The sequence below is a fragment of the Scophthalmus maximus genome, chromosome 11, assembly GCF_022379125.1.
Source record: "Scophthalmus maximus strain ysfricsl-2021 chromosome 11, ASM2237912v1, whole genome shotgun sequence".
NCBI classification, from domain to species: Eukaryota; Metazoa; Chordata; class Actinopteri; order Pleuronectiformes; family Scophthalmidae; genus Scophthalmus; species Scophthalmus maximus.
In genome coordinates this window covers 25,203,494-25,219,275 of record NC_061525.1, presented here as the reverse complement: position 1 = coordinate 25,219,275, position 15,782 = coordinate 25,203,494, and the positions used below count along the sequence as shown (strand labels likewise).

General features: G+C 46.9%; 3 protein-coding genes across 7 annotated transcripts; 2 read left to right on the top strand and 1 right to left on the bottom strand.

Moving 5' to 3' along the window:
- The first annotated feature begins 152 nt into the window (after positions 1-152).
- Positions 153-5,255, top strand: clrn1 (clarin 1). 2 transcript variants are annotated; one of them, XM_047335515.1, is made up of 3 exons: positions 153-723; positions 3,968-4,147; positions 4,605-5,255. In XM_047335515.1, exons 1-3 carry the CDS (start codon positions 426-428, stop codon positions 4,868-4,870), a joined length of 744 nt encoding a protein of 247 aa, XP_047191471.1. In that variant the 5' UTR covers positions 153-425; the 3' UTR covers positions 4,871-5,255. The 2 variants fall into 2 exon arrangements, with proteins under 2 accessions (XP_047191471.1, XP_035477902.2); XM_035622009.2 differs by having other exon boundaries at positions 156-796.
- A 1,338-nt stretch (positions 5,256-6,593) lies between these two features.
- mindy4b (MINDY family member 4B) lies at positions 6,594-12,406 on the top strand. The gene is made up of 11 exons (XM_047335777.1): positions 6,594-6,668; positions 6,923-7,078; positions 7,371-7,490; positions 7,800-7,897; positions 8,247-8,409; positions 9,584-9,649; positions 10,127-10,197; positions 10,568-10,640; positions 11,307-11,483; positions 12,030-12,210; positions 12,285-12,406. Exons 1-11 carry the CDS (start codon positions 6,594-6,596, stop codon positions 12,404-12,406), a joined length of 1,302 nt encoding a protein of 433 aa, XP_047191733.1.
- Positions 12,407-12,602: 196 nt separating this feature from the next.
- tsen34 (TSEN34 tRNA splicing endonuclease subunit) lies at positions 12,603-15,040 on the bottom strand. 4 transcript variants are annotated; one of them, XM_035621993.2, is made up of 5 exons: positions 14,857-15,040; positions 13,935-14,200; positions 13,713-13,836; positions 13,348-13,638; positions 12,603-13,136 (listed from the first exon to the last, which is right to left on the bottom strand). In XM_035621993.2, the coding sequence occupies exons 2-5, from the start codon at positions 14,178-14,180 to the stop codon at positions 12,949-12,951; spliced, it is 849 nt and encodes a 282-aa protein (XP_035477886.1). In that variant the 5' UTR covers positions 14,181-14,200; positions 14,857-15,040; the 3' UTR covers positions 12,603-12,948. The 4 variants fall into 4 exon arrangements, with proteins under 4 accessions (XP_035477886.1, XP_035477885.1, XP_035477883.1 ...); XM_035621992.2 differs by having other exon boundaries at positions 13,935-14,186; positions 14,857-15,030; XM_035621990.2 differs by lacking the exon at positions 14,857-15,040 and adding an exon at positions 14,281-14,701 and having other exon boundaries at positions 13,935-14,186.
- Between the last annotated feature and the right edge of the window lie 742 nt (positions 15,041-15,782).

Here is a 15,782-nt window from a genome sequence, read left to right as displayed (position 1 = left end):
CACGCACGCACACACACACACACACAAACACGCACACACACACACAAACACGCACACACACACACAAACACGCATACACACAAACACACACACAAACACGCATACACACAAACACACACACAAACACGCACACACACACACAAACACGCATACACACAAACACGCACACACACACACAAACACGCACACACACACACAAACACGCATACACACAAACACACACACAAACACGCACACACACACGCACACACACAAACACAAACACATACATGTAGTGAGTTCCCGCCACCAGGAGGCGCCACCAGGACAGACTTTGACAACGAGTTCGTGCCCCATCTGTCATCAGTTCACTGCCCCCCCCATGTAATTTGACCCCTTGTTGCCATGGTGACCTGGAGCGCAGGCAGCGGCGTGTCGTCTGTTTAATGATCCGTCGTTTCGAGGCTTCGCTCATTAAATCTCTCAGGTCGTTCAGAGGGGGGTGGTGGTGGGGGTCCTGCTGGGAAGATGACGTCAGCCCCTCCCAGCTTCCGTCCCACCACCATGCCGAGCCGACAGAAGCAGCTCATCTTCTCCATCTCCGGACTCCTCGGCCTCTCGTGCGCCCTCACGGCCGCGGTGGCCACCGGACTTCCGTTCTGGCTCGACGGGACCGTGCTGTGCCGGACCGGGGCCGAGCTGGTGAACGCCACCGGACCCGAGCTGGACAAGTTCCTGGGCGAGGTGAGCTACGGGCTGTTCCACGGACACCGGGTGAAGCAGTGCGGCCTCGGGGGCCGAGCGTCCCGGTTCTCATGTGAGTTATACACAACGAAGCGTGACTTCACGCTGATGACGCTATGAACGTGTGGTCACGTGCCACTAGGTCACTTTACAGTAAAGTCATTAAGATGATAATGATCAGAAAATCTGAACTGTGACGTCACAGTGACGTCACAGACATGTAACGACATGTCCCAGCAAAAGTCAATCAATCAATCAATCAATCAACTGGAGACGTCACAATATGACAGATTGTGGAGAGAAGAACTCCACCATGAGAAAGTTAATACCCACAATGCATCGTGCTCAGGTGTATGTGTCAGACACACCATGTCAGTCTTTAACCCAGAGTTCTTTAACCCAGACCCAGACTCAGATCCAGATCCAGGACTCTGAGGACTGACTGGTGTCTCACTAATGATGTTTCTGTCTGAACAAAGCTGCTCTGTCCCTGCTTAACTACACTGTACAACTGAATGTGACCACTGAAGAACTGAATGTGACCACTGGAAAACTGAATCTGACTACACTGTACAACTGAATCCGACTACACCGTACAACTGAATCTGACCACTGTAAAACTGAATCCGACTACACTGTAAACTGAATCTGACTACACTGTACAACTGAATCTGACCACTGTAAAACTGAATCTGACTACACTGTACAACCCAATCTGACCACTGTAAAACTGAATCTGACCACTGTAAAACTGAATCTGACTACACTGGAAAACTGAATCTGACCACTGGAACACTGAATCCGACTACACTGTAAACTGAATCTGACTACACTGTAAACTGAATCTGACCACTGGAAAACTGAATCCGACTACACTGTAAACTGAATCTGACTACACTGTACAACTGAATCTGACCACTGTACAACTGAATCTGACTACACTGGAAAACTGAATCTGACTACACTGGAAAACTGAATCTGACGACACTGTACAACTGAATCTGACCACTGGAAAACTGAATCTGACTACACTGGAAACTGAATCTGACTACACTGTACAACTGAATCCGACTACACTGTACAACTGAATCCGACTACACTGTACAACTGAATCTGACCACTGTACAACTGAATCTGACTACACTGTACAACTGAATCTGACTACACTGTATAACTGAATCTCACTACACTGCACAACTGAATCTGACTACACTGAACAACTGAATCTGAATACACTGTCAAACTGATTCTGAATTCACTGTAAAACTTAATCTGACTACACTGTTCAACTGAATCTGACTACACTGAACAACTGAATTTGAATACACTGTTTAACTGAATCTGACTACACTGTTCAACTGAATCTGACTACATGTACAACTGAATCTCACTACACTGCACAACTGAATATCACTACACTGAACAACTGAATCTGACTACACTGAACAACTGAATCTGAATACACTGTAAAACTGATTCTGAATACACTGTAAAACTGAATCTGACTATACTGTACAACTGAATCTCACTACACTGCACAACTGAATATCACTACACTGAACAACTGAATCTGACTTCACTGTACAACTGAATCTCACTACACTGGACAACTGAATCTGACTACACTGAACAACTGAATCTGAATACACTGTAAAACTGATTCTGAATACACTGTAAAACTGAATCTGACTACACTGTACAACTGAATCTGACCACTGGAAAACTGAATCCGACTACACTGTAAACTGAATCTGACCACTGGAAAACTGAATCTGACTACACTGTAAACTGAATCTGACTACACTGTACAACTGAATCTGACCACTGGAAAACTGAATCTGACTACACTGTAAAACTGAATCTGACCACTGGAAAACAGAATCTGACTACACTGTAAACTGAATCTGACTACACTGTACAACTGAATCCGACTACACTGTACAACTGAATCCGACTACACTGTACAACTGAATCTGACCACTGTACAACTGAATCTGACTACACTGTATAACTGAATCTCACTACACTGCACAACTGAATCTGACTACACTGAACAACTGAATCTGACTACACTGAACAACTGAATTCGAATACACTGTTTAACTGAATCTGACTACACTGTTCAACTGAATCTGACTACATGTACAACTGAATCTCACTACACTGCACAACTGAATATCACTACACTGAACAACTGAATCTGACTACACTGTACAACTGAATCTCACTACACTGGACAACTGAATCTGACTACACTGAACAACTGAATCTGAATACACTGTAAAACTGATTCTGAATACACTGTAAAACTGAATCTGACTACACTGTACAACTGAATCTGACCACTGGAAAACTGAATCCGACTACACTGTAAACTGAATCTGACCACTGGAAAACTGAATCTGACTACACTGTAAACTGAATCTGACTACACTGTACAACTGAATCTGACCACTGGAAAACTGAATCTGACTACACTGTAAAACTGAATCTGACCACTGGAAAACAGAATCTGACTACACTGTAAACTGAATCTGACTACACTGTACAACTGAATCCGACTACACTGTACAACTGAATCCGACTACACTGTACAACTGAATCTGACCACTGTACAACTGAATCTGACTACACTGTATAACTGAATCTCACTACACTGCACAACTGAATCTGACTACACTGAACAACTGAATCTGACTACACTGAACAACTGAATCTGACTACACTGAACAACTGAATTCGAATACACTGTTCAACTGAATCTGACTACATGTACAACTGAATCTCACTACACTGCACAACTGAATATCACTACACTGAACAACTGAATCTGACTACACTGTACAACTGAATCTCACTACACTGGACAACTGAATCTGACTACACTGAACAACTGAATCTGAATACACTGTAAAACTGATTCTGAATACACTGTAAAACTGAATCTGACTATACTGTACAACTGAATCTCACTACACTGTACTACTGAATCTGACCACTGAACAACTGTACAAGTGCTGTATAACTGAAATGTATTATTATTATTATCTGACTACACTGTAAAACTGATTCTGGCTACACTAAAATTGAATCTGAATACACTGTACAACTGAATCTGACTACTCTGTAAAACTGAATTGGACCACTGTAAAACTGAATCTGACTACACTGTAAAACTGAATCTGACTACACTTTACAAATTAATCTGACTACACTGTACAACTGAATGCTGCGTCCTCTCTAGTCTTCCCGGACCTGCTGAGCTCCGTCCCTGCCGGCCTCCATGTCTCTGTCATCTTCTTGTGTGGTGCTGTGATCCTCTTCTCCTCCGTGGCCACCGGCTTCTTCTTCTTCAACGCCTTCGGACGACCCTACGAGACGCTGCAAGGCCCCATGGGACTTTACCTGTGGACCTTCATCTGCTGTAAGAAACACCTTGTTACATCAGTGACGGGTCAGATGTGATCAGACCTCTTACAGGTTATTGATCCTTTATTATTCGTTATTGATAATACTGAGGTCAGGACAAGGTTCAGGACTGAGTTCAGGACAGGGTTAGGGATAGGGTTCAGGACTGGGTTCAGGACTGTATTAGGGACAGGGTTCAGGACTGGGTTCAGGACAGGGTTAGGGATAGGGTTCAGGACTGGGTTCAGGACTGTATTAGGGACAGGGTTCAGGACTGGGTTCAGGACAGGGTTAGGGACAGGGTTCAGGACTGGGTTAGGGACAGGGTTCAGGACTGGGTTCAGGACTGAGGACCAGGATCTGGTTAAGTGCACGATTGTGTAATTATGTTAAAATTAGAAACAAGTCAAAACAGTTGAAATGTATTTGAGTTGACCTGCGATGTGACAGCGTCCACTCTCTCGTGTCCTCAGGTGTGTGCAGCTCTCTGATAATGATCCTGTTTGCGTCGGAGGTGAAGCTCCATCATCTCACGGACCGGATCGCCAACTTCAACGAGGTCAACTTCGTGTTCCAGACGTACAGCGAGCGCTACGGCCGGTCCTTCTGGCTCTTCTTCCTCATCTTCCTCCTCCACGGACTCAACATCCTGCTGATCCGACTGGCAGGAATCCAGTTTCCCTTCCAGGAAACCAAAGAGTCGGAGCTGAGCGGCGGCGCGGCCGACCTCATGTACTGAGGAAAGCTCAGTGTGAAGAGAGACGACAACCAGAAAGTGGACACCGACACGCAGTGTCTCAACAGGACGTGTTGACAGAGCAGACCGACTCAAACAATTCGGTCTGAGGACCCGGATCCTCCAATGAAGGACGGGGCCCCGGGGTCCTGCAGGGGGGTTCCGGTGTCCTGTTGTTTCCATCATGTGTTTAATTGTAGTGGACGGACAATTAAAGGACAGTGTTTCACTGTGACGCAGAGACTCAGCAGGACGTCGTCAAGGTGCACTGTAAAAAATACAGGTCTTTTATTCACATTCATTCACATCATCCCCCCCAGCCCCCTCACCCCCGTTTGAGTTTACATCTACATTAATTAATTAAACTGAAAGTGAATTAAACTGAAAATCAAACTGTTTCTATAATTTAATCAATGAACAAACACAATGTGTGTGTGTGTGTGTGTGTGTGTGTGTGTGTTATATAAACAGCCTCCAGTCTCATTGGTAAATTACTTCTCTGATCGGCTGCAGGTAAGACTGTCTGTCGACTGATTCATGTTTGACTTTAATAATATAAAATATATGAATGAATATGAATTAAATAACATTAAACTGTGTGTGTGTGTGTTTGTGAGAGAGTGAAGTGGATCCTGATGATGATTTTAATTTAAAGATGAAGTCAAGTCAAACTTTATTTATTAAGCCAGGGCAACACAATGTGCTTCACAGGAAAACACCAAAGGGTTTTCTGAGTCTGCTTTTGACAGGAATATTTTCAGTTGATAAAAAGGCCTTTAGTTGGAGATAAGTTCAGCATCACGGTTGCTCTTTTTGAGGAGTGGTTTAATCACAGCTGTTTTCAGTTCTGCAGGAAATATGCCTTATTGAAGAGAGCCAATGATGATTTCCAATTCCTCATATGCTCAGCAGTTGAACTGTTTTAAAGAAGGTGGTAGGGAGAGGGTCCGAGCAGCAGCTGTCCAACCATGTCACCTTATTCTTCTGAATGTTGTGGAGAAGTGAGAGTCATTCGTCACTGGACCTCTGATATTTGAGGTCATTTGAAAAATGAAGCAAATTCTTAACATTTTTCAGTGGACAGCATCTCTGATAGTGTTGTAGTTGGTGGATTGATCGTTTCGTTATTATCAATAAAAATCAAACAGACTTTCTTGTCGTCTGTTTTAATGTTTGTTTTCAGACGACTGAAGAAATTATGAGCGAGACGCAGCAGGTGAGTTTAAACACTGAAATCATCATGACCACCTTGATCGTCTTTATATACAGTCAGTGGTCGTCTTTATATTCAGTCAGTGAATGTCTTTATATACAGTCAGTGATCGTCTTTATATACACTCAGTGGTCGTCTTTATATGCAGTCAGTGATCGTCTTTATATACAGTCAGTGATCGTCTTTATATACAGTCAGTGATCGTCTTTATATACACTCAGTGGTCGTCTTTATATACACTCAGTGGTCGTCTTTATATACAGTCAGTGATCGTCTTTATATACAGTCAGTGATCGTCTTTATATACAGTCGCCGATCGTCTTTATATACAGTCAATGATCGTCTTTATATACAGTCAGTGATCGTCTTTATATTCAGTCAGTGGTCGTCTTCATATACAGTCAGTTATGGTCTTTATATACAGTCAGTGATGGTCTTTATATACAGTCAGTTATGGTCTTTATATACAGTCAGTGATCGTCTTTATATACAATGTCAACTGTGTGTATTCAGATGGGGGCCGAGCTACAGCAGATCCTGCTCCAGGTGTCCGAGCTGCAGCACTGGAGGAAAGTTTTCACCAACACCGTGAAGAAGAGAAATCATTTAAACGATGATTAGTTTATATGAATAAACATGTGCTTGTTTTTTAATGAGTTCATATTCTCTGCAGGCGGACGTCCACACTCGGACCTTTGAGGATGGTAGTTAGTACATTACACCATAGTTACGACCAGGACTTTCAGTTTTATTTGCATTTAACTGTAAAGTTGAGGAACGTGGTGAGTTTGTCAGCTTCATCAGTTTTGAATGAGACGTACAGTTGAATATCATCTGCATAGAAATCTCCACAGAGGCTGGTGGATGTGGGGAAGAAGGAGGACCAAGACGAGGACCCTCCCCCCTACAAGCCCATCCCACCTGTCTGTTCCATCCCCAGGAGACTGGTCATCTCTCCGACTCTTGGAGGAACGCCGGTCACCCCCCAGCTGACCGAGGTGAGACGGACGACCAGTTGCCTGAACACACATCACATTCAGTCAGGACGAAGGTACAGAGGTCGACACGCAACAGAAAACAAACCAACACATAACTCAGACCGGTTCTGACAAGTTCACATAAGTTTCAGAATCTGAAAATTGACTCAAAAAGTCATAATGTCTTCAAAAAGTCTCAATTCATGATGCTCCAGCAGCCTCACATGGCAGTGAACTCATCATTGTACATGTAACTCAAGGAGATTTGGATTCATCGCGACCAACTCATGTTTCTGACCCTTTTCGTTCTTAGAGCTTCAGGAGGATTTTGTTTGGTGGAACGTTTCATGTCTTCAACTACGAGTGGAGGAAATCTGTCTTCCAGTTCAGACAGCTGAATTCTGAGTTATCCTTCGCTCTAGAAATGGACACGGTGAGAAATACCTGCTGATACCAGTACAGATACTAATAGTGCAGATACTCGTAGTACAGGTACTAATAGTACAGATACCAGTAGTACTACTGTCTACTACTACTGGTAGTACTCTCACTTCAAGTGTTAACACAGCTACAACAACTTCTTGTTTGTCAGTACATTAAGATTTCTACTTGCCTCAAAACCAAATCATCAACAGGTTTAAAAAAGTTGCATTGTTCTGTTGCTTCTACAAAGACTGTTTCAATCACTGCACTAACTGTTTTAGTTCAGTGGACATCTCCCCTGGCTGGGTGTGTTTTTCAGGGCGGAGCTCAGGCTGTACAGATGGTCATCCAGGCTCGGGTCATCAAACACCTGCTGTTCAGCCGCCAGAGCAGCTCCGACGGACGGACACTGACCAGGTGAGGACATGTTCAGAGTGAAACTTCCACCTGTAAACAAGATGCTGTCACACAAACCTGCAACATGAAAGTCAGAAGTGGAGACGATACAAGAGACGGGGTTCGTATTAAACATCACTCAACAGGACGACCTCAGACACAGAAGGTTTGGCATCAGGTTTGTTCAGCTGTGAGGATCTGAGGGTATAACTGAGTGTCATCGGCATGTTGGTAGAAAACAGAAGGAGACAACAACAGAGCCCTGACGGACACCACGTCTTCGCTGGATGTCCACATGAAGCTGCATCTACAGGAAGGTGGTTCACTCTGCCTCAACTGTCTGACACTTGATGTTGTTCCTCTCCCTCAGTCTGATTACAGGGCAGAGGGACCAGGAGAGGGCTCTGGCAGCAGCTTTGTCCGAAAGCCTCTGGTTGGCCGGCCAGGAGGTCAGCACCACCGTAACCCTGGTAACAGAAGACTACTGCATCACTCCTCACCTGGATTACAAACTGGACAACTTCACAGAGCGGGTACCAGAGAGGGATTTCCCGACCCACGTCACACGACCACGTCACACGTCAATAGTCAGACGACCACCGTCACACGTCACGGCTCACGCCACATGTCCACCGTCACACGTCACACGACCACCGCCACACGTCAATAGTCAGACAACAACGTCACACGTCAGACAACCACCGTCACACGCCACGTCACACGACCACCGTCACACGACCACCGTCACACGTCAATAGTCAGACGACTACCGTCACACGTCACGGCTCACGCCACATGTCCACCATCAAACGTCACACGACCACCGTCACACGTCAATAGTCAGACAACCACGTCACACGTCAGACAACCACCGTCACACGCCACGTCACACGCCACACGACCACGTCACACGTCACACGACCACGGTCACACAACCACCGTCACACGCCACTGGACCACCGTCATACGTCACACGAACACACTCACACGCCACACGACCACCGTCACACGTCAATTGTCAGACAACCACGTCACACGTCAGACAACCACGTCACACGCCACACGACCACCGTCACACGACCACCGTCACACGACCACAGTCACACGCCCACCATCACACGACCACCGTCACACGCCCACAGTCACACGACCACCTTCATACGTCACACGACCACAGTCACACGCCACACGACCACCGTTACACGACCACTGTCACACGTCAATAGTCAGACAACCACGTCACACGTCAGACAACCACCGTCACACGCCACACGACCACCGTCACACCCCACACGACCAACGTCACACGACCACAGTCACACGCCAAGCACGTCACACGACCACAGTCACACGACCACAGTCACACGACCACGTCACACGACCACAGTCACACGACCACAGTCACACGACCACCGTCACACGTCACACGTCACACGACCACCGTCACACAACACACGACCACCGTCACACAACACACGACCACGTCACACGACCACGTCAAACGACAACAGTCACACGACCAAAGCCACACGACCACAGTCACACAACCACCGTCACACGACCACCTCACGTCTCACGTCTCACGTCTCACGTCAGATGACCTCACACGTCATCACACGTCATCACACGTCATCACACGTCATCACACGTCATCACACGTCATCACACGTCATCACACGACAGGCGTTCTGTGTTTGTCTCTTTCAGTTGCAGCTGTTCACATTCAAGGAGAAAGAAGACGTCAGCAAGTTCATCCTCGAGCACATACAGAGCGTGAGTCGATGACATCATCACTTTATCTCGTCGTCATTATATTGTTGTATACTAAATATCGATGATGTGAAGATGTATTGAAGAGAAGTCCGCCGACACCGTCTTGATTGTATATAAAGGTTTATTACAAAAAGACCAGCATCGATTACAAGCACTGCAGAGCTTGGAGAGTGTCCGGCCAAAATGACAACCCTCCCGACTCTTCTTGGGGGTTACCTTTATAGGTCCGTTGTTTACTTGAAAAAGGACATCTGGTTCAAGTTATATTATGTAAGACAAGGAATTTAAAGGGGGCCATAAGGAAAGGTGAGGGGTCACCAGAAGGCCCCTAACTTGGCATTCCAAAGAAAGAGATAAACACATATGCCCTTCTCATTCCGTAGATGGACGAAAAGACACTACAATATCAACCTGCGAGTTAATGTCACTGGCATCACGGCAGGAATATAACGATGTTGACTGGTTTCCTTGTTGCAGTTCACAGAGGAGCGGAGTCATGGAGTCATTCTGTTCCTGTACAGCCTCATCTGCTCCCGGACCGTCGACAGGTATCAGAAACCTCACGGCGCCCCCTGCAGGCTGCTGTACTCGCTGCAGCCTGCACCACACACGTGTAAGAATGAACCGATATAGAGCTTCTGACAGGTTTTTTCTGGTGCAACACTCTTTACACCAGGATCGAGAGACACTGAGTCAAACATGTCATCTGAATGATTTAGTTTGTGTTTGACAATAATCTACATCACTGACACATCAAGTACATTTTACAATCATCAAACACTGAACTTTTTTAAATCTGGTCAAATGATTCCAGATTGCATATTTATGTGAAAACATTACAGGCCAACTCTGCGACGCAGCAATAAACTCATAGACCAGAGTTGAACTCAAACATCTTCCTCTTCCTCTTCCTCACAGGCTACAGGAGGATCTGAACTCCACCACCTCACATCTGCTTCACCTCCGTCTGGGAGACTTTGTCTGTCGTCAGGTAAGAAGCTCACCTGGACACAAGGTTTCGTGGAACCTGGTTCCATCAGAAACAAAATGAGAAAGTAAGTGACTCGACTTCTCACTCGATTTATAACGTCACTAAACAGGGTTAGGGTTAGTGGAAAATCTCTCTGAAAATCGTTTGATGTGAACGGGGCTCTAAAAGAAACTGTAACACAAACACTAACTTTTCTATCTGGACTGGTTCTAGGCTTCAGCGCTGGTCCAGCTGGTGGGCGACTTCTCTGAACTGAACTCACGAGCAGAATCTGGAATAAAAACCTGGACCCTCAATTCCTGTTCTAGAGAACTTTGACTTCTCTGTCAGGTTCTTCAAGGTTCCTTGTGTTTGTCTCACGTCGTACCACACTGTAGTAGAGTTCTAGGGTCCATCAAAGGTTCTTCAAGGTTCCTTGTGTTTGTCTTCAGACGTACCACACTGTAATAGAATTCTAGGGTTCATCCAAGGTTCTTCAAGGTTCCTTGTGTTTGTCTACAGACGTACCACACTGTAGTAGAGTTCTAGGTTTCATCCAAGGTTCTTCAAGGTTCCTTGTGTTTGTCTACAGACGTACCACACTGTAGTAGAGAGTTCTAGGGTTCATCCAAGGTTCTTCCAAGTTCCGTCAGGAGGCTTCAGTGTGTCTGTCCTCTGTCTCCTCAGGCTTTGCTGAACCTGTTGCTGACTGGCAGGGCGAGTCCTCACGTCTTCAACGGGACGTTGTACATTGGGGAGGATGGTCTGCCTCTGGACCGCCCCCTGCAGGGCGTCCTGACCCGCAGCGATGTGGGATATCTGCACTGGAGCCGAGAGCAAATGGAGAGAGGACGACTGCCTCAGGTGGTGCTGCTGCTACCTCTCGTAGAATCTGTCTGTCTGTCTGTCTGTATTGTCTGTAGGTGGGCAGTATGCTGAGACCTGACGTGTCTGTCGTTCTGTACTGTCGATAGGTGGGCAGTATGCTGAGACCTGACGTGTCTTTACTGTCTGTAGGTGGGCAGTATGCTGAGACCTGACGTGTCTGTACTGTCTGTAGGTGGGCAGTATGCTGAGACCTGACGTGTCTGTCGTTCTGTACTGTCTATAGGTGGGCAGTATGCTGAGACCTGACGTGACTGTACTGTCTGTAGGTGGGCAGTATGCTGAGACCTGACGTGTCTGTACTGTCTGTAGGTGGGCAGTATGCTGACACCTAACGTGTCTGTACTGTCTGTAGGTGGGCAGTATGCTGAGACCTGACGTGTCTGTCGTTCTGTAGGTGGGCAGTATGCTGAGACCTGACGTGTCTGTACTGTCTGTAGGTGGGCAGTATGCTGAGACCTGACGTGTCTGTCGTTCTGTAGGTGGGCAGTATGCTGAGACCTGACCTGTCTGTACTGTCTGTAGGTGGGCAGTATGCTGAAGACCCCCAGGTTTCCCGTGTGGCTCTGCTCAGTGGACAACAGCCTCTCGGTCATGTTCAGCCTGAATCTGTCCCTCGTGTCCGACTGGAGGACGGAGCGTCGGTTCCACCTGTTCCTCTGCAGCGGGATGAGCGCCCAGCAGACCGCGGCCCGGCTGACCGTCGGTGAGGACCACGCACCTGCTGCTCCGGTCTGCGCAGGGTCCTAAAGTCTAACCCACTGTCTGTTTCCTCGTCAGATACCCACTCTCACCACTGGGAGGCGTCAGAAGCATACAGAGACTCAGAGAAAACTTTTCCATCACTGGACATGACGATCAGGACCAAGTGGGACGGAGCAGCTGTCATCTGGAACGACTGAGCTCTGATATATATGATCCATATTTATTATGAGTACAGATCTGTGGAACATGAGCCACAAACTAACCTCTGCTGCCCCCTGCTTCAGAAGAGGCGGGGCTTCACACATTTTAACTCAATTCACAATGAGACGAAGCTGCTCGGGTCCCAACCACAACAACAACAACAACAACAATCATAATGAGGCCATGTGTCAATTTCATCTTTTACTTTGTTTATTGTGTATTTTATCTAATTTTGGCAAATAATTATGAACAAATATAAGAAAAAAGTAGAAAACCAGCGACTGTTCATAACTGAAAACTGAATAAAAACTGAGCTGACATCACAAAATAATATGTAATATTAACGTATTAACATGATATTAACATATTAAAATGATATTAACATATTCAAATGATATTAATGTATGTGTGTCATTAAGATGAAATCAATCATTCAATCATTTTTAGGGTCGAGTCAGTTTCAGTCTGTCTGTGGTGACGAGCTGCTGGACACACGTGATCAGACGTCACTTCCTGTCACACCTGACTTCACTTCCTGTCACACCATCCCGCTCCACTGTAACGATGTGTACAGCACCGCTCCGTCCGCCGCTGGCGAGCAGAGCAGGACCGTCTTCTTCACGCTGGAGCCCAGACGAGCAACAGACAGGACGTCCAGCACGCCGATGCTCTCCTCCAATGACAGACAGATGACGATGAAGTGGGCGTGGAAACGAAGAGGGTCACCTGACCACATGACACGAGAGAGAGAGAGAGACAGACACATGAGTCACAGACAGAACCTTCACTTCTGAGGAAAAAGACTCCCCTTCCAAGTGACCCTTCCCCCTCCACATGACCTCTCCTCCTCCACGTGACCCCTCCCCCCTCCACGTGACCCCTCCGCCTCCCATGACCCCTCCACGTGACCCCTCCACGTGACCCCTCCCCCTCTGACCTGGATAAACGAGGAAGTCTCCTCCGAACTTCCCTGCTGAGGTCAGGTAGAAGCCCCGCCCCCTTAGGTCTCTGAACACCTGGTATCTGACATCACGGCGGGGGTCATCCTGCGCCCTTATTGGCCAGTCGGCCCGCAGGAGGGCCCGGTCCTCTGGGAAGTGGGACAGCCCCGCCCTCACCGTGCTCAGCTGGACCGCCAGCGCCGAGCGGGGGAAGGTAAAGCTCCGGTCCAGGGCCTCTAGTCGGCCCCGCAGGGCCTCGTCTGGGGTCCTGGGTCCAGAGTCTGGAACTGAGGGGACAAGAACCAGAACATTAGACCAACAGGGATCCTGTCTATTGATCTGTCCTCATGGTATCGCTCACCTGTCTGTGATGAGGTCATGGCTCGGAGCAGCGCTGACTTCCGGTCTTCCAGAGCGAGAATTTTCTGCTGCTCATAACTCGTCTGCTGCTCCGCCTCGTACTGCTCCACCCGTCCTCTAGCCTGCTGACACCAACCACCAATCAAACACACCCTGCTGACACCAACCACAAATCAATCACACCCTCGTGAACTGACGGGTCAGTGGTGTGACCTTCACTGACCTGGTCAGTAGTGGTCAGTGCAGCAGCAGCGTGCAGCTCTGTCAGTAGTCGCTCCTCCTCCGGCTGCAGCAGCAGGGGTCGACCCAGTCGTCCGTTCTGTCGGGGCATCCGGGGAAGTGACCCCAGCAGGGACCCGACCAGACCCCGGGACCGGACGGTCCTCAGGTCCCTTGTCCTCCACAGCAGAGGACACGAGTCACACAGACCCAGACCGATGACCTCGGACTGGGACGTGTCGTCCTCCATCAGAACCTGTGGAGCAGCACCTGATCAATTCAACCAATCAGCTGATGACGACTCAATAAGAAACCTGCAGAGCGTCACGTGCAAGGTTAGCATCAGTTACCATGGTGATTTACAGCTAACAAGAGAAGCTCCGACATGACGTCCCTCTCGCTCCTAGTGTATCTCTGATTACTATTATTATTATTATTAAGAACATCATTGCATTTATAAGTGTCAGTTTTATTGTTGACGCAGAACTGACTTTGCAGTGAAGTAAGAAAGATCTTCTGTCCAATAGTTCAACTTTTGAACATATTTACACATATTCTGATGATGGAGAATTCAACTTTTTTTCTGGTAAATCGTGGCTTTCTGTCTGCCAGGCCACCGTCCAGAACACCTGGCGTTGGGCTTTAGACTCATTTCCGCCCTCATGTCCAGTCAACACAACTGTAAAACACTGTTTCACTGCGTTCTGTGAAGAAGACCCGCCCTGCTATGCCTCTGATTGGCTCTGTGTCTAAACATAACCAATCCAACCAACGAAGGCAACGAGTATGATCCAATCAGAGGCAGAGTAGGGCGGGTCTTCGCGGGATGAAAATACGTGTTGATTCAAATCGGGACATTCGATGATCAAAGACGGGACGATTCCGTATCACACGGGACGGGAGGCGGAAACACAGCGTGAACCCACCTGCTCTCAACGTGTCGGTCCTGTCGCAGATGTGTCGTAAAGCGATCCGGCTGTAGTTTCAACTGATCATTTAAAACACAAACTCGACACGAGGCGGAAAGAAGCGAGCGGACACTTCCTGCTCGGCTGTGTGTGTGTGTGTGTGTGTGTGTTCACCGGGGCAGTTGGAGGAGGCGGGGCTTCAGACGCCCGGGAGAGCAAAACGAGCGCACACAGGAACGATGTAGTACTGGCCAATAGGAGCGTGGGTCTCTTTGATTGACAGCAGCTTCTGCCAGTAACAGACGAGTTCAGACATAATAATAATAATAATAATAATAATAATAATAATAATAATAATAATAATGATACATTTCATTTATAGAGCAATTTCATTGCTAAAAACAATGAAAAGTGCTACAGAGTAAAAACAAGATAAAAGAAATAGAAAAAATCAAAAGAAAGGTTTTTAGGCCCTTCTTGAGACATTAACCAGATCCGTTGAATGAATCGTGACAACAGACGTCACGTGACTTGTCGACTTCAGATAGTTCAGAAGTTTGAATCATTACTCAGAGAAAGAACTGAGATTTTAATGTATCGATTTACAATGAGGCAGAGTGACATGCCGATGTTGTTCCTCTATGCAGTTGGTCAATACGTCTTCTTGAATCATAAATAATTATAAATCATAATCCACTAACATGTTGATCAGATTCAGATGTACTGATAGTAAACAATCTGATTATGTCTCAACACAGACGAGAGGCTCCGTGATCCGACTGATGGCAACGAGATGTCACGAGTCTCTCTCTCAACGGCTCTGACATGAACCCATGTTCCTCTGACGTCATCTCCGACATGATAATTATACAAACACACCTGCAGATGTACAAGTATCATTAATCACGCTCCATGTATCGGGGTGCGTTCATCAAATGACATGT